The sequence below is a fragment of the Erithacus rubecula genome (assembly GCF_903797595.1).
Source record: "Erithacus rubecula genome assembly, contig: SUPER_W_unloc_1, whole genome shotgun sequence".
Taxonomy (NCBI): Eukaryota; Metazoa; Chordata; class Aves; order Passeriformes; family Muscicapidae; genus Erithacus; species Erithacus rubecula.
In genome coordinates, this window is record NW_027635709.1 from 802,335 (window position 1) to 821,426 (window position 19,092).

Below are 19,092 nucleotides of genomic sequence, written 5' to 3' on the forward strand. Positions count from 1 at the left end.
TCTAGTGGAAGGTATCCCTGCCTATGGCAGGGGCTTGAAATTAGATAATCTTTAAGGTCCCTTCCAACCCTTTAACATTCTATGATTCTATGAAAGTACTTCCCATTTTAATGAAGTAGTAAGGGATATATGTAACACATTTTTTGTTTTACTGAAAGAACACAAACATTGCTAACTTGCTAACTTCCATCCCTAATAGAGGAAGCATTTTCACTAAGGTAGTATTTCAGAGCTCTCTTCTTAGAGCTTCTTACAAATAAAACAGGAATACCTAACTATGCTAGTGCATGAAACTGTCTCTTTTTTTTAATTCTACCCACTGTCCACTTGTCAAAGTGGTCACCCTCTCCATAATTCTATCTTGAAATCTGGAGTCCATGATGGCTATCTCTAACTTCAAGCTTAAACTTATCGGTATTCTATGTAGCAACTGTCACTCATACACAGGTTCATGTCAAGGTTTTCAAGCTAGAATAGTGAGTGCCATCTTATACACGGAATATTCAACCTCAATAGATAATTTTGCTGAATCTGCAGAAATATGAATAAAATCAATAGTTATCATGTTAAAGAGTCATAACTTCCCCTCAGGCATTTACAATATAAAACAGCAGTTCATACCAGCAAATATTTTTCTTGCCCAGAGAAGTCAATATAGTACAGTTTTTGCAAACCATTCTGCAGGTAAACAGGCTTGCTTTAGCAGTCTTAAATCTAGAATTTTTCAGAATTTTTATATGCAACATATATATTTGTTTTACTCTGACCGCCAGTAGATACTTCATTGGCCACAGGAGATCAGAGCCAGAGCTAAAGCCAAAAAATCCAGAAGTTGAATTTTTCATCTCAGACTATAAAACAAGGGACAAACTATATAAATTATTTCTTTGTTCTGCATATTTTCATTAAAATTATCATTCCATCCTCCTCTGATCAGATATCAGTTAACACTTTACCTAATGTTTCTGATTGTTGCTCTCTTCATTGGATCTACTTGCAGCATGTGTTTCAGAAGACTAGATACAGATGGATTCAGGTATTGAGGGGTATAAAAGATACCATCACATATCTTCTTAAAAAGGGTTGGTACGTGATCATCATCAAATGGAAGTGTTCCACATAACAAAGCATAGAGAATAACTCCACTGCTCCAAATATCTACTTCTGGACCTGCATATAATCTGGGAAAAAAGTTAAATATTAGCAATTTGTGCTTAATACATTTAAATAGATTTTTTGTTCCAACATTCTTAAATTGCATGATAATCAAGAGTATATGAACTTTGGTCATCTAATCTGCAATTACTATACCATTCAGTGCTATGCCTCGAACTCTAGTGTCTTTCCTCTTCACATACGTAACAGAAACTTGAAAAGCACTTAGTTTTCCTCTCTATTGTATAAAAATAATCCACAGATACAATCTAAGATAATGGCAAACAAAGAAACTTGCATCTACTACCAAGAAAGCCCATGTTATACATTGCTATCACTGTTTGAGTGCAATCTATGTAGTCATCTAGCCTCCAAGTCTTGGGGGCTAAGAAGTTTAAGACAAGTCCACATAACAGAACTTGTCACATCTTATATGCTACTGCATGAATAAAACATACATTTGGCCTCTAATCAGCAAAAGATATTAGGGTGGGTAGCTGAAAGCAGCATATTTGACAATCGCTGAGTAAATTCAGACTGAATATAGATTCTACAGCAGATATTTCACTGCTACTCAACTTCACAGTAGACTTTGCCTGTATTTCTATCTGTACTTCTACTTCCAAGATCTGAGCTGCAAATAAGATTTTTAAAACCATTCAGGAACACTGTACACACTGGATTTGGGGCATCAGACATCACCTCCACCTTACAAAAACTACTCAAAGCTAGGTCAAAGTCTTAAACATTTATGAAAAATTATTAAGGTGATTAAGAGTTCAGCCCAAAATTTCTTAGTATAAAGCTTGTGAATTACACTATTTTGTAGCCTTTAGAATTAAGCAGCAAAATAACTGAAGTACATGCACACATGCATCGAACAGAAAAGAAGCTCATACATGCATACAATAGAAAAGAAACTACCTTCCTGAAATTACTTCTGGTGCAGCATAGTTAGGGGAACCACAGCTCGTTCGTAAAAATTCTCCATCTGACATCATATTTGATAGACCTGAAAGTATATAAGAGTAACTACTAAAGATTCACAGAGCAAAGTGATACCACCTAGAAAAAAATCACTGGTAATTCAATTTAGAAAGTTAATTAATTTATCTCAGTAAGGAGGCAAAATTGTTTGCAGTGATTGAAATTTTTATGAGAATGACACACGATCCTGCATTTAGTTTACCAGAAACTTGAGTAACATCAATCCATTATTGCACACAACCTAGGAATGTTCAAAAATATATTAATTCCAAGACAAAAACTAATCCATTCTGGATTACACAAGCATGATAGAGAACAAAGCTGCTCTAAAGGAGAGAACAACATAGTAATATAGGATTTTGGTCATTAATAAGAAAGTGTCTTAAAAACCATATTCGCGTCTAAATGCCAAAGTGAAAGATGCTACCACAGAATTGCCTAAAATTCTTTAAGAGGTTATATAGAATAAAGGAACTGAGGAGTGCACACAGCCTTGCCACAATTTAGACACCAACACTGCTTCAACTGGTTTCTGAAACACTGCAGTTTAAAAATCAAGCTATACTAAATACTGTTAGTGTTTTAAGTGCACTTTAGAACTAAGCCATCCTCATTCACCAGCCTCTGGCAATACCCTATGATCAGTAAAGAATTACCACTTCTAGAATAGCTGCGCAAAATATCTTCTAGTTTCCTCAGTGAGGGCTGCATAACCAAAATCAGTACAGGCCAGAGAACTCAGCCAGAAATTATGCCCTTACTGGAGGGGTGGAATATGAAAAGATACAGCAAGGCTAGTTTTCATACTTGCACCCCATGCTTTTAAGTTATACTTAGAATGCTCAGCATTACCTAGTGTGCTGGTTTTGCATTGAAGGCAACCTGGGGGAAGGGCACGCTCAGAAGTTTTTTCCATTAGAACTTCCTCTGTGAATTGATAGAACCATTTGAAGGCTGATTTAGTAGTTTGACAGCCGGGGAAACCAATTAGAGAAGCTTGTTCGCTCCATGAAACACATTAGTAAAGCAAGAAAATGTTGGAAAAGCTCTCTTTCATTTCCGGCCTTTCACCAGGTAACATCGGCCTGGCCTGAGCCCCCCCCCCCCCGCCTTCCATGCAGCGCGGGCCGGGCGAGGGTGGGCTCGGGAAGCCGCCGGGCGGGCCCCATTCTCAGCGGGGAGGAAAGGCCTGTTGCTAAAATCCTAGCCCTCCCTCCCCCCCTAGTGTAGCTGCAGCTTGGCGGAGCCTTGCCGCCGACTCGAAGCAGCCGTTATGTGGCCAAAGCCCGCCCAGCCACCCACGCGGCTTGGGGGAAGGCAGTTGAGCTCAGTTTTAGTGGAGGCCCCCCTACACATGCTTGCTGAACTTTGCAGTTTCGTCCAAGCCCCCCCCCCCCCCCCCCCCCCCCAGCGCGGCCTGCGCGGCCTGAGATCGGCTCCAGCATGGCCTGACCCAGCCCCCTGCATCTTCTGTGTAAAATTTTAACGCTTCCAATGCTCAAATAAGAATTGCAGACCTCCCATCCTCCCTTGAATAAAATACAATAAAGCAGAAAAAAATACACCAAAATTAGTAAAGTAAAAGCCAAGTTTCCAAATAAAAAAAAAAAATTAAAAACGCTGTGAAAGTTGGCTAAAAAATCTTTTTGTAAGCTATGGGGGGTGGATTGGACTACACTGAAAATTCCTATAAATCATAACAAAAACATGAAAAAGAGTAAGTGTTTTAAAAAAATCCATTGCCCCGAAGAAGAAAAAAGACCTCTGTTCCTAAAAACAAATTATAAACAGAAGAATTTTAAAAAAGAAAATTAAACTCCTGCCTTTAAACAGCTTACCCTTAAAAGTAATACCCCATGAGTTTAACATAACCCACAAACACAGCTCTGGGAAGGCTGTGAAAATGAAGAGTTTCACAATTTTACAAATTCCTGGGTGGCTTCTATTCATATAAATAAAAACACAAAAAACCCTTTCTTTTTCTCTTAAAAAAAAATCCCTATAGCCAAACAAAAAAACCAATCTCCTCTCCCTGAAGTAAACGGAAACAATTATTTAAATAAAAGACTGACCAAAGTGTCTCTATGTTGTTGTTAAAAAAATGCAAAAAGTTTAAAAAAAAAGAGTAGTCTGAAGATCTTATCCTAAATTTCTTATTTTCTCTGTGTTGTTAATAAAGTTCTTCTTTATACCCTTTTAAATTTTAAGCCTACCTTGTTTTTGCTCCTAATCCTATCTCACAACAGAAATTAAGTATATTAAAATTAACAAACCTAAACTAAACCAAGACACCTAGCATCTTTCTGAGACCTCCAAGTGTTTTACAAGAGCAAGTATTTTCTACTACACCAAGACTATGAATACCTTACTATGCTTATGTGGTTAGGTTTCCCAATACAGACAGTTCCAAGAACTAGCTACCAGTCCTCATAGCAGCTGTATTAAACAGCTAGTATAAACAATTAAGCTTTCTGATTAGTTAGGCAGCTATATAGCTAAAAGCACAGGAATTTGCAAAACTGTTCTTCTTTTACCTTTTATGCTTTAATTACATTTTTCAATCACATCTGTAGAGCTTTTAAAGTGAAATTAGAGCAGTTTCCTAGAAGTAGTGTATTTTACTAGAGCAATGTAGTTCTTAAATATGAACTTTCCCTGCACTGTACTTACAAGAGAGCTAAGCATCTGCATTTTACAGATAAAGAAAAAGACAATAAGAGAGTCACTTTTGAAGTGGTGAGGTGGGGAACTAAGTCTATTTAGCATTATCAGAGAAAATATTAAGTAAGACCAAACAAGACAGTTCACAATTGCACACAGTCACAGAAAATACCTGACTTAAAGAGAAAGTTTTAAAGGAAAATAAATTCTACACACATGCAAGAACACCATTTTGGATTACATTCAGATTTTCTTGTATTATGTCTTACCATCAGGATATTCAAGTATACACATTTAATTATTTCCCACCACATATCCTGAGGTAATGTTATTTTATTCCATATCTACCTGTGCCCAAAACCTGTTACTGTGTCTTTAAGAACCGGCAATGCAGCCAGGAACAGAAACTGATTTGGGGGGGGGGGGGGGGGGGGGCGGGGAGGCGAGCGAGGCGAGGGGGAAGGATGTGTTTTGAGGGAGCTTTTAAAGTCTGCTGGAATGAGCAGGTGGCCTCCTTTTGCCCCATGGTTTTTGCTTTGCTGGCTGTTTGGGCTTTGCTTAAGTGGAGTTTTTTTCCGGTTTGGGTTTTGTTTTCATTTTGTTTTTCCTTGTCTCAGAGACACTGCAGTTAGCAGTTTTGAGCTGCCTTAGGGTCAATTCCGCAGCTGCCTGTCTGTAGCCAAGGCATCGCACCGGCAGTAGCGGAGGGACCCCTGCTTCAGTTCAAGACGCTGGTGGCTCATCAGCAGTGCCCAGCCAAGGAGAAAAAACTGTGGAAGTGGAGACTTTAGCAAAAGCTGTCACGAAAGAGAGAAAGGTGGGAGCTCTGCTTCGAAGGTAGTTGTTTTGGGTTTACAACTGTAGCCACTCGTAAAGACTGAATTTCACAATTAGAAACTGTTTCAATGTGAACTTTGCAAACTCTGCGGGCAGCGAGAAAAGCTAGCGAGGTCCTGGAGTTGGGCCAAGATCTAAATTAACAGGATCTAAATAACACCAGAAATGTGATCAGATATAAAATAGTAATGCTTACCAAAATCAGCTATCTTGGCATTCATGTGTGCATCAAGCAGCACATTTTCAGGCTTCAGATCTCTATGTACAACCATATGCCTGTGACAATAATCCACACCAGAAAGGATTTGCTGGAACAGACGTCTACTTTCCTTTTCATCAAGCTAAGACAAACAAAGGTTTTAAACAGTTTTGAGACAGTGGAAGGATAACTTGATTTTCCTCTATATGAATTGAAGGAAACTTTCCAATGACCAAAAGTTATCATTTATAGTTTTGAAACTTTATACAGCAGATGTTATATACTCAGTAATTAGAAATATTAACACCCAAACATTAACTTTGTCTAATTAGAATATCAATGAACTTAGATATTTAAGCATGGTATAAGATTAATGTTGATAAAAGCTGATAACACTCAGTATATAAGTGATAAATTTTGGATGCTGCTTATGCTCCTATTAGCAGCTAGCCCTAAACAGCAGACTTAACTGAGTATTTCCTATAAACACACCCTAATCCGTGTCAAAGTTTGCTCAGTCTAACTAACTAAAAGTATCCTGGCTATCTAAATGGTTTGCCAAAAGTGACTTTAGGACTTTCGGAGAAACCAATCTATTAGTAGAAGAGGGTAATAAGGGCACAATAGTAGCTTTTCAATAAGTTTATACTGAAGAAAGTTTTCAGCTACTCCAACTGGGTAACATCCATCCAGTTTGTACATAGTAATTGTAAATTAACATATCGGTATGATTTATTCCTCAGTAGAGTGGAAAAATGCTACAAAGTCATACATAAAGATCTCAAACATGGTAATATATAACAATTTTTATTTTCAAAACAAAATATAGTCAATAAGGCATATTTTAATTGCTAACCGCAAAATTAATGCTGAATACATAAGAAACAAAGCTTCATTTAACAGGAAGGTTGCAAAAGCAATAACAGAATGCAAGTCATTGATTTGTAGAGTTGGACTACTTCTTACCCTTCCATTTTTACAGATATAATCAAACAGTTCTCCTCCTGAAACATATTCCATCACCATGAAAATGTCAGTTGGTGTACTGATGACCTGGTACCTGATAAGAATAAGTATCTGTTAGTCTATGCACTCAGTAAAAGCAGCTAGTTACATTTAGTTAAAACCAAAGTTGTGCAGAGTTAGATAAAAGTATACAAAAAAAAAAAATTAACAGCCCATTTACAGCTACTGGAATGATAATAGTTTTCAGAATCAATTTCTTCTCCTTTCACTATGTGATACCATGATTGCCAAGACTACCAGGGAATTTGTATTTCCCACGAGGAAGACAGGTCTTTGTACTTTCAGAGGACTATTCTCAGTCTAAATGTTTTATGTGAAGCCATATACAGTGCTGTCTCACAGACAGTTTAGTGTAATGAGGAAGGGATTCAAAAGGACTTTGCTAGTGTCTCAAAAAGCACACACCCTTCAACTTTAACAGGCAAAAACTCCTTGCCTTGTCATAAAGTATACTTAAAGACTTTAAAAAATATTCATGATTGAGAGCAATTATCTTTTACAGACCTAAATTTGTCATTAGTATTTAAGAGTATTAACACCTTGGTTATTATATTTTTTAGCACTATACTTTAAAGTTAGCTTTGAGGTTTTGAAAAAAATTAGTTTATGGTCAAATTCTCCACTTAGGAGATTGATATGTTTTCTACATATCCTTACCTAAAGATTGTTTAATTTTTTTTCTCCTTACACCAGTCAGAGCTCACCAACTTTTAACATAGCAAGAATATGCACACTGATAAACCCTGAGTCAAAAATTCAGATACTATATTAAGAAGACAGGAGGTAGCAATTGCATGAAAACAAATGTTTCAAGGTACTACACTTAAACATACAAATATCCCAACTGTAAAAAAATAACTGAATTCACACATGCTACAGAACTGAAATGTTCTTCCAAATGCTGATTCTAAAACAAGAGGGGAAAACAGACACACTCCAGCTAATAGAGAAGTTTTTCTTGACAGCAATGAGTTCAAACTATCTACGTGAATATATGTGTGCACATATATATGTGTGCATGTATTTAACAGCTTAGCATTGTAGTTTAACATTCCAATAATCTGAATACTATTCTGAAGGAGTTATCTTCAAAGTTAATTTACCTAACATCTTATAGTCCAAGATGTTTTATCTTTATTAATTTTCTCTCAAATACCTTGGTTGAAAGTATGTCATATACTTGAACATTCTGAAGACATCACTAAGACTGCAGAAATAGCATTGCAATCCTTTTAATCCAAAAGCTACAGTGCAATTTCATTTCTACCATGCCTGTTAATGACCTTTTCCATAGTTGAGAAATTACTGATCTCTATGCTTCAGGCAAACGTAAGCAAGTTTATATTTTAGATCTTCACAGTCATTTTCCATCCTCTAGATAGTGAGATAGTGAACAGTGCTGGAAGATAAACCTCTTAGCATCACTGAAAAGAATGAGCCATTCTGCACCTCACATTTTTAGCCTTTTGGAAGATTCAGTCATGCTTCTCTATAGTCAGTTCGTTTTTCTAGTTATGGAAAAAGATATCATGAAATAGTTACATAAGTGAGGTTATCAAACCACATAGCCTAGATGACCAGAATGCACAGAGGCAATTTACATAGGAAAACAAGATGCATTCTATTGCTAGAGGTCAAAAACCACAAAAGAAGATGCTCCAAAGGTTTTTATTTAAAGCATGGTTTAAAAAGAAAATCTTAGTGAGGCAGTTTTGCAACTGCATACATTGGTAAAGCACTGTATGAGAAATTTTAATAAAGCATGCTGTTCCAAATTAGACATTGTCTAATTTGTAATATTCACCTGAAATAATCTCATTACCTTTATGCCAAGTATCTTGAGCTGCTACCTAGTGTTGGGGATAGGTAAAACCTTATAAAATGAAGGCCTTGTAAAATCATGGCTTATTCCTGTTATTTCGGCTAAGTAGAAAAGGACTATGGGAGTGACTCAGCTGAATTAGAAGTAGAAAAACAAGTTATATAACCATTAAATGTTTACGTCATGGTGCATGGTGGTTGGTTGGATTATGTTTGTTGTATTTTAAAAGTGTGTAACTGATAAAAGCTCAACTGCTTAAAAAGGTCTGGTTTTTGCAATGAAGTTATCATTTGCACCTGCCTGGAGAGTCTGCATGCTCTGCTTAGTAACAGCCTAGCAGTTCCCTAATACAGCTAATAGCACAAGCAGCATGATACAAAGTCACCAGCAAGTCTATCTACACAACAGTATCAACTATAGCTCAAATGCTATTTACATTCAGGCTAATAACCCTTTTGTTTTGGAAATGCAAGATGACCAACTGAAAAGCTTGGGACCCATCAAATTTTCCATCATTTTCTTTGTCTTGTCCTTTCTCTCAACATGCAGAAGATAAAATTCTCCCTATAATTCCCCAAGAAAGAAATTGCAACCTGAAACCTGTAAAGATGACTTGAAAGTTTGACAGCAGCAGAAGTACACATTCCTGTTCCAGTCCAAATATTTCAATTGGCACACTTACACTTCCTATTTTGTTTTAGCTACAGTTATGTACTTTGGACTCATTGATGAATTCTAACTGGCAGCACTAGCAGCTCTGCAGCCAAACTAATCAGCTCAATAGTCTTCTGAAAACTGACCCACTGAAGAAGTCAGTGTGATCTGGCACAGTTAAATTTAGCTCCAGTATAAGTGCTGTTGCCAAATGAGTGTATAGGGATGGCATATATCAGTGAAAGCATGATCTAAAGAAAAGACTGCCAATAAAGAAAACCTTAACTCCAAGACCACAATTAACAGTGAAAGTCATCGACATTCTAAATTTGCCGTGCCTGATGTACAGGTTGACTTTATAGGAAAAGTTAAAAAGTCAACAATATTTATAATTTCTTTCCTCAGATCAGATACAAGGTGTCTATTCTGGGATGTAATTGTACTCTGAACTCTGTTCATGAGCTACTGATCAAACAAATGAAAACAGGCACACTGTAAATATCACATTTATTTAGTTAAGTGGTAACAGCTATATTGAAGAACTCTGAAATATGAGATCACATTTAATAGGCTGCACATCTTTCAGAAAAATCTTGTAGAACACCATCTACATAGGAAAACACAGGACACTGACCAACACAACCCTAAAAAAATATTTTGAGTAAAGAAAGCACAACAAATTTACTATAGAAGTACCCTTTACAATCTTGTTCTGAACGCAGTTTCTAAGCAGAAACAAAGTTCAAACATAACCAGAAAAAAGAAAACAAAAGCAGCAGCTAAAAAACTGAGGTGGATGTTACTACAAGCATCCATCATGCCGCTACACCTTCTATATACCTGCCCAAAGAATTTGTAAGTATAGAAGTGTTTTAGGTTGTAGTGCGTGATGCAACCAAAAGTATGCATTCTATTACCATCTGTTAAAAACAGGTGGGACAGTGTTTTTTATCTCTTCCATGACCCATTCTCCCTCCAGAGGGATATCTTCTGTTAATGGACTCAATAGTCTCACTGCATGACCAATAAAATAGCATCATCCCATTGTGAGATGCTCCACCCTGAGGGAGGAGCCAAGCATTCCTACCTGGATATAATATGAGATTTGGAATACCACAGTCATCCTTTTTTCCACTGGATTCCCAGAGGATGACCAGACCCTTCTACATCACCACTGTTTCAACAGAACCACATCTGTCACTCCAGGAGGACAGCAGCCACCATTTAATCAGACTGCTATCAACACCCTGACTGATGGGTGTCAGGTTGTATTCTGACTTGGTCAGTTTTTTTGTAATACTGCATTTTATTTTAATTTTCCTATTAAATTGTAGTTCTGACTTAGGATCTCCCACTGGTTTGCTTTCAAACCAGCACAAGAAGTAATGGAAGCCCTCTGCCCTGCAGAATAATCAGTTTTGTAAAAATGCATTACAAGGTACACCAGAAATGGTTACATAGTTGAAAACTTGCTACTTTCCTAAAAGTATACCATAAATAGTATTGCCCTTTAAACATATTTCAGACCAGTGAGAGCAAGGGACTACTGTTTAAATAGATATGATTATAGCAAGTAAAACTTACAGTTTAATTATATGAGGATGTCTGAAGAGTTTGAGGTTCTGGATCTCCCTGCGGATTTTTCCTACAACATCAAGGCTGCGAATTTTCTGTCGATTTAGGATCTTCACTGCGACTTTATGCCCAGTTAATTCATGTTTACCAACTGCAAGAAACAAAGCCAAGAAATATCACACTTAAGACGTAAGCATTCCACATTATCTCCATTATCTTTGGGGAGGTTGAAAAACAGATGGCACATCATTTCTTCTGCCCTACTCCAATTTCTCCCACAATTCTATCATTAGAAGATGAACTGGATATGTAGGAACAAACCTTAAACCTAATGCTCAGAAGTCTTGCAGCAATACTATGTTTTTGCGCTACTGCAAGCAAAGCATTTTGCATCCCAAAACACTGCCATCCCTTCTAATTAGAGAGACCATTTTCTTTCCCTGTACAAGTCACTCCAAGCTTTTGGCTCACTTGGCAACCTGCTCAGACATGCTCTTCTACTTTATCTGCAAGGATACTCTTACTAAGGACATCACCACTATCTTTTCCTCAAGAAGCCTGTTTCAGCAATTACTCTGAATTACTGCTAAAAGTATCAAATTGGTTTACTTAGTAATTATTTATCTGTCTTGGGAACAGTCTGACCCTATATAACTTCCATATTCTGTGCAGCAAACACCAGGGCTTTATTATATAAGTGACAGAAGTTATATGAAATGCACAAAATAAAATCCAGTAGTAACTATGAGAAGCAATGCAAACATGCAACTTCTTACATTCCTCAGTTTCTTTCCTACTTCTGAAAGAGTTTCATTTATCTTTCAACAGGGGAACTTGAAAATGTAAAACATTTCCTAGACAGGTAATCCTCTTAAATTCCTTAATTTTGCAGGTGCTATTGAAAGTAGGTACAACAGAGTTGCTAAGAATATTTTTCTTAAACCAAACACTGTATCACATAAACCACAAAAGGTCTCTCTTGCACTAGAAGGCTTCGCTATCAGCATTAGTTTCTGCATGCAGTGATTTAACACTACTATCATGGTTCATCCTTGTCCACTTGAATGGACATTAGTAACAGAGCTCTGCTGAACACAAAATTAATTACAAAGATTACAAAAGTAATCTTCACTTTCCTACATAATGTAATAGCAAATACAATTTTTTCCACAAGCATTTAATCACGACAGAAATGTTTGTATTTTTTCTACTGTAAAGCAGCTTTGCAGCTTTGTTATTGTTTGTATGCTATCACATTAGAACTGTTAATCCCAAGGATAAAACATACTGAAATGCTACTGTGCTTTTAAGTGAAGCCTTTATCCATGTTATAACTTATTTATTGTATGATAAAGCAGTTCAAAACATCTGGTATCAGCAAAACAGCAGGCACTAACTGGTAACAGACTGATGACTACTTTTGAATTTGGCATAAAGACAACTGAAAGCAAGACCTCAGATAACATCATGTAGAAAATAAGCCAGTATTATATTTATGAAAGCTACTTTGTATTACCTCTTGACAGAATTTACCAAAGAAGGCAATCAAAATATATTTATACTAATGACTCTAAACCTCAATGAACTATCAGTCCTTCAAAGGAATCACTGCAAAAAGCTCCCTTTACAGACCTAACATTTCCTTCTATTTCTTTATTTTTTGATAATGCCAATTGCCTTCATGTTTCACCATGGCTATGCATAACATGAAGACTTCCAAAGCAGTCTCAAAGCAGCACTGACTTGTTTGAATTGCTCAAGTGCAGGAGCAACAGTGTCTAAACTTAGTTCACCTAGCCTTCAACTGGAAAAGAAAACAGATCACGAGGCCATTCAGAGTAAATACGACATTCTTATGAAATGCAGGTACTAGTCATGAAGGCTATAGAAAAAAGGTGAACAAGCATATGCTGCATTTGAGGCCTTTTTGTCATATGCCAAACAGCCAATCAAAGGCTTAGAGGAAGGTAGTAATTTGTAATACGAGCTAAATGTTTTCACTAATATTAAAAAAAGAGTGAATGCTGTGATGCTGTGCAAAGGCATATTGCTGCACAACAACATTAGATAGCAAGCTGATCTTCATTGTCCATTCTCAGACCTCTTATCACTCTTATCAGGAAGACCAATTTACATCAGTTCTGCAGGCAATACAGACCAGGGGTTTGAACCTGCAGCCTCAAACAGATTCTGAATATTTACAAAGCTAATTTGTATCCTCATTTTCTCAGTACAAATCACTGAGTCTAACTATTAAAAAAAAAAATCTAGAAGTTTGCATTTGCCTGCAGCAGGAATCATCAGTGCTTTTTTTTAAATACAACTGATTTTGGTCCAGTACTCTTTTATGCCACATCTTTTTACTTCTGTGGTGTTTTAGCTTTGCCTGTATATTGGCTAGAAACAGCTTTCTTCTCCATGACTGCCCATCTGAAGGACAGTCGAATGAGATAAGCCTGTCAGTAGTTAAGTCAGGCTAATACAGCTAGATCAAAAGCTAAACTGGTACTAATGTGATGTTTTCCCAGTTATGTGGGAGGGTAAAAGGGTAAATAGCAGAGTGAATTCAACTGACAGCTATCTTGACAGCAGGAGCCCTTTAAGAATTATTAGGCACTGGTTTTCCAACTCATTTTTGGGGCTGACACCACTGTTAAAACTAAAGACCCACTTTCAAGAAGCCATATGCTACATTACACGAGCTCTCAAGAAAAATCCTAACTAAATAAAAAAAATTAAAATCGTTAATTTATCCTTTTATTGTCAGTTAATGAAACTGTATCAAACACCACAAAAGAAAGATGCTGAAGATTACAGGAAAACAATCACAGATATGGTATTAAATGAATGTGTGCTCAAGAAAAAAACTAGTGCATCACAGATAAAATATGCCCTTTTTTTGAAGTACAGCTAGAGCAAAAAGAAAACAACATAGCACATTATTTAGGGACAAGATAACAAAACTTGTTTATGGAAACAGAGCACTAGTCTATGAACACTAACACTTGCTTTCAGTTCCTAAATAAATTCCCCGACCACTTATGGCAGGCAAGTCAGTATGCAGAACGATGATGCATTTTACCACAAGGTGATTTTTCCCTCTACTCTTAAAAAGCGATGTTCATACCTGCATGCATGTACCCTTCACATGATCAATAACAACAAAGCAGCCTAAAACAAAACCCAACTTAAATGAAATAGACAGAGGGGTATTATAGAAATAGAGCAATAATAAAAGTCGCAAGTTTGGGGTTTTTTTAAATTAAGTGTTTCAATAAGACAGATTATTAGTCCTTCAAGCTAATTTTATTTGATGAAATATTAAAAGAAGTCACATTCAAGAACATGTTAAAATTATAACAGTAGCTCCACTACAACAGTCCTTTTTTGAAATCCAATGTAGGCCATGAGGGGTTCGGGATAACAACAGGTTTTTTGGGGATGTGCTAGATCGAATTTGTAGCTGTTATTGCAGTTTAGCTTATAATTGGCAGGCTCCTGTGCTTGCTGTGGGGTTCACTTGCCTATTAGAGTATAGTGCTTGTTAGTGACCACTTTTTGCTTTAATTGCTGCTGTAGTGCTGTGCTGCTCATCACCTTACTCTGCTGTGCCTGGGAGCATTCTGATAACAGTCATGTCTTATGCAGTGATCACAGGATTCAATCCAGACAGGGTGTAGAATCCCAGAAGATAAGGGGTTAATGTGTATATCTCAAACACCAACAGACAGGTGGCGGTGGAGCCAACCAAGGACTGTTGGCAATCTGTGGGAAAGAACATGATGTGGCTGGAAAAGGAGCCATGCAGAGGTAGGGTAGCACTTTTCTGGGACAAACATTTTTGTAGCTCCTGGAGATAAGCACAACACAGCACATCACAAGCACAGAAATGAGGCTGAGTAGTGAGCATGGATTGCAGGGGAGGTGTTGGAGTCAATAAGTCGGGGGATTCTCTAAATCCTTCAGGGAGGAATCAGAGTGCAGGGATTGAATTAAAGCCTTTGGATGGATTGAAGTATATTAAGCCACACACATAAAGTAGAAGTTTAAGTGTAAGTTTTAGTGTAAGTTTAAGTTTTGCTATAAGTAAGTAAGTCAGTAAGTTTTAGTATGACCTCTAATGCTTTTAGTAAGTAAAAGGTTTAGATACCAAAGTAGAAATGCGAGTTCTAGTGAAGGTTGAAAAACATACTCATGTTTTCAGTGGAGGCTCCAGGAACGCAGTTGTAGACAGTGCTTAGACATAATAGAGCTATAGTAAGAATATTGCTTACATTTTTCAGATAGAACAAGATAGGTCGTATGCGTAGTCTATACATAACCTGGTGTGTTAAGAAACTAGAATTTTAATAGGTTAAGAAGTGGCAGTCCAAATTTGTGTCTTAGCTTGTTGGGAAGATTCTATATAACAGTATGTATTGGGAAGAGTTGGTGCTTTTTGCCATCACTTTTTCAGCTTTTCCTGCCATTGCTTTGCTTTTTTGCTTTTGCTCGCCATCATCAGTCAACACCCAAGAAGGAGCTGCCGCAGCAATCTCAGCTTTCCAGGAGCTTTGACAAGAGCAGCTTCTACTTCTGTTTGGGACTTTATACCAAAACTTAGCATGGACTTGGATGTCTGTGACTGTGCCTTTTGAGACTGATGTGCTTCTGCAATAAATAACCTTTTAGCAACTATTAGCTACATTGCTCATTTAAGATAACCGGATGAAGTTGGTGCCTAGAGCACTGGAGGTCTTAACCTCACAATTGGTGCCCCATGTCTGGTACCTCGCTCTTAACCTCACAAGGGGGACCAAGACTACCAAAGACCCCTAAAGCCTCTGACCCATTTCCAGAAAGGTCTGAAAAAACAGACTGCATGTAAGAACTAATTTGCATAGAAAGCAACAAATCTGTCTTCAAGTCAGAGAAACCTCTCTGTAAAAAGGTACTTCCACCAAGCCAAGAAATAAATGGGATTATGACATCAGAAATGTTCCACCAATAGCAAAAGTTAGCACCTATGCAAAAAAGCCAACCACTCCAACCCCAGCCCCAACTGCCATCTCAACGCAAAGCACTACCTGGAAAATGCCCAAATGGCAGAAATTAAAGTTTGGCAGGTCCCCCGAAAATTGTCACCACTGTAGTCTCTTTGAGGGAGAACCAATGCCCCTATGCTCCTTTAACTATAAAGTAGTGGTCTGGGGAGATTTTACATGTGTTAGCTCTGGTGAATACTGTAGCTGAGATTACTGCATTACATAATGATATTGCTAATAAAGAAGCCACATTACAGACCTGTGGATTTAGGGGAATTTAACCCCAACCCTCTGAGTTAAGGTTACCTTAATAGGAAAAGCCACTCCATTTACCACAACTGTGTTAACTGCCCCAATTTTAAAAATAATCTATTGTGGGTATTGATATGTTGGCAGGAAAAACAGTTGAAACTTCAAACAGTCGGTTCTGCTTCAGGACTTCACAACTGGAATTTATAAGAGTCTTAGGCAGATGAGCAAAGTGGGATCCTGTTGTGTTGCCTGTGCCTGACAAGGCTGTAACTGCAAAACAATATCATATTCCTGGGGAAAAGAGAAAATTACTCCAACCATTCAGGCACTTCAACAAGTGGGAGTTGTTAAGGAAACCATGACTGATTTTAACAATCCTATTTGGCAGCCTGTTAAAAAAATAGATGCCACTTGGAAAATGACTGCTGATTATAGAGAATTAAATAAAGTCACCTCTCCCTTGCAGTTACACTACCAGATATGGTTACCCTCATAGAAAAAAAAAAAAAAAAGACAAAAAATTTACAGCCCTGGAAGGTGGCAATAGATCTTGCTAATGCTTTCTGTTCCATTGCCATTACACATTTATAACCATGTGTATGTAATTGTATTGTTTGTACTCAGGTACATTTAAGGACATTATATAGGCCATGGGCAAAGATAAAACAGGGTCAGTGAGTGAAAACGTGGCAGGTCAATTACATTGGCCCCCTGTGCCTGTCAAGAGGGTGGTGATATCTATTTTCCACTGTGGATTCAGCATCAGGACAATTTTTTTTTTTGCTAAACCCACTAAATATTCTAATCAACAAAACAATTAAAGCGCTAGAACAACTCATTCTTCAGTATGGACCTCCTCACCAAATGCAAAGATTGACTGAAAGAACAAATGGAATATTGAAGAAATAATGTTAAAAAGCTAACCAATACTAAAAATTTACAACAATGGTGTTCACATCTTACTAAAACAGGCTTTCTTGTTAAACAGCTGGAGTATTCATAATCAAACACCCTATGATCATAAAAACATGGTGAAGACTGAATTTCTTCCAGATGGTATGTCTCCCAAGTTATTATCTAGAGGGCAAAGGGAATTGTTTACACCAGTAGATTGCATGGTGGGACTGCAACCTATTAGCCTAGACATGAGGATTCATAGAATAACCCTTCAGAATGCCATATGGTTCTGTACCCCAACTTATCTTATTTTACATCCTCTGTTGATATAAATTTCTCAAGTTCTTGTATTTTGGGTATCTTTGATGAATAACTGTGCCTTATCTAGAGGAGACAGTATTTGAACGGTGTTACTGGTGTCACATACCCAACATCAAATTGAAGCTCTTCAACACGTGTGGGCAATTACCCTATATCAGGTTATCAAACTCAGAGCAATAGTAGCTGAAGGAGCTGGAGTAATGTCATATGTATTACTGGAAGGAAATTATATTCCTGTTTTACTCCCTAATCACAGGTTGGCTCATCATGCTTTGTAGTCTTGTACTACAAGCATGTCCTGGATATATTTTCATGAGATTAACATGTAAATACTTGGATTTGGTTGGCCTCTACTATAACTAACTTGTCTGTCTTTTGTGATGAGGGAGGATTAACAGCTGCAGATCTCTTGAAAACATGTTTCATTGGCATGCCATCCCAGTAGATGTATTATAGAATTATACTATGCAAGTGCTTTTGATATCCATGTTCCTCATTGTTATTCTTTCCAAGTAGGTAACAGCTTTATGCCAAGGAACATGTGGTGCCTGGCTAGCTGAGTGGTTTAATTCCCTGGCAGGATAAGTGGGACACCTGATTCAAAGCATTATTGTGACCAACCTAGTGGCCTTTTCTGATGGTGTGACTACACCAGTGGACAAGAGAAGGATTGCAGATGTCATTTATCTGGACTTCTGTAAAGCCTTTGACATGGTTCCCAACAACATCCTTCTCTCTAAATTGAAGAGATGGATTCGATGAATGGACTTATATGGATAATAAAGTGGTTGGATGACCACATCCAGAGGATAGCAGTCAATGGCACAGAATCCTGATGGACATCAGTGACAAGTGGTGTCCCTCTGGGGTCCATATAGGAACCAGTGTTATTTAATATCTTCATCAAGAACACAGACAAAGGGATCAAGTGCACCCTCAGCAAATATTCAGATGACACCGGAGAGGATGTCACCATCATTGCCCGCTCCGAGTGGCCACCAAACTGGGAACTGGAACCTGTGGCCGGAATGATCTTGGGTATCGGAGGGGTTGCGGTCTCGATGAGGAGCAAGCGTAACATCCTAGTGGAAGGTCCTGAAGGCAAAATGGCTATCATCCGGCCATATGTAGTGAGGGCACCTATCACCCTCTGGGGCAGGGACCTTTTCTCTCAATGGGGGGCTTCCAGCCGTATTAACACCCGGGATTTTTAGCTGGGGCCACTGTGTGGCGCGCAACACCTACCACCCCTCAGCTCACCTGGAAACAAGATCATCCTGTGTGAGTGAATCAGTGGTCCCTTTCTAAAGAAAAATTGCGCTCCCTTGAAGCCCTCGTGGAGGAGCAGCTCTCCAAGGGCCACATAGTTGAGACCAATAGCCCTTGGAACTCCCCTGTCTTTATTTTGCGAAAACCTGGCAAGGACAGGTGGAGGCTCCTCCACGACCTCAGAAAAATCAATGAGGTCATTGAAGACATGGGTTCTCTGCAGTCCAGTTTGCCCTCACCTTCCATGTTGCCTTGGGACTGGAAGCTGGCTATCATTGACATTAAGGACTGCTTTTTTAACATCCCCCTCCATCCTCGAGATGGCCCGACGTTTGCGTTCTCAGTTCCCTCCCTCAATTAACAAGCCCCCCTAAAATGTTACCACTGGCTTGTCCTGCCCCAGGGCATGAAAA

General features: G+C 38.0%; 1 protein-coding gene and 1 long non-coding RNA gene across 3 annotated transcripts in view; one reads left to right on the forward strand and one right to left on the reverse strand.

Annotated features, from left to right (window-relative positions):
- Positions 1 to 19,092, forward strand: part of LOC306814083 — a 432,110-nt gene that overhangs the window by 164,678 nt on the left and 248,340 nt on the right. The gene's annotated exons all lie outside the window — the stretch shown is intronic.
- Positions 1 to 19,092, reverse strand: part of LOC306814079 (5'-AMP-activated protein kinase catalytic subunit alpha-1-like) — a 51,539-nt gene that overhangs the window by 15,403 nt on the left and 17,044 nt on the right. For both annotated transcript variants that reach the window (XM_079329794.1, XM_079329793.1), the window contains exons 3-7: positions 10,926 to 11,067; positions 6,806 to 6,899; positions 5,837 to 5,981; positions 2,080 to 2,167; positions 957 to 1,181 (exon numbers count right to left, since the gene is read on the reverse strand). In XM_079329794.1, coding sequence (XP_079185920.1) covers positions 957 to 1,181; positions 2,080 to 2,167; positions 5,837 to 5,981; positions 6,806 to 6,899; positions 10,926 to 11,067 — 694 coding nt within the window. The remainder of the gene's footprint in view (positions 1 to 956; positions 1,182 to 2,079; positions 2,168 to 5,836; positions 5,982 to 6,805; positions 6,900 to 10,925; positions 11,068 to 19,092) is intronic.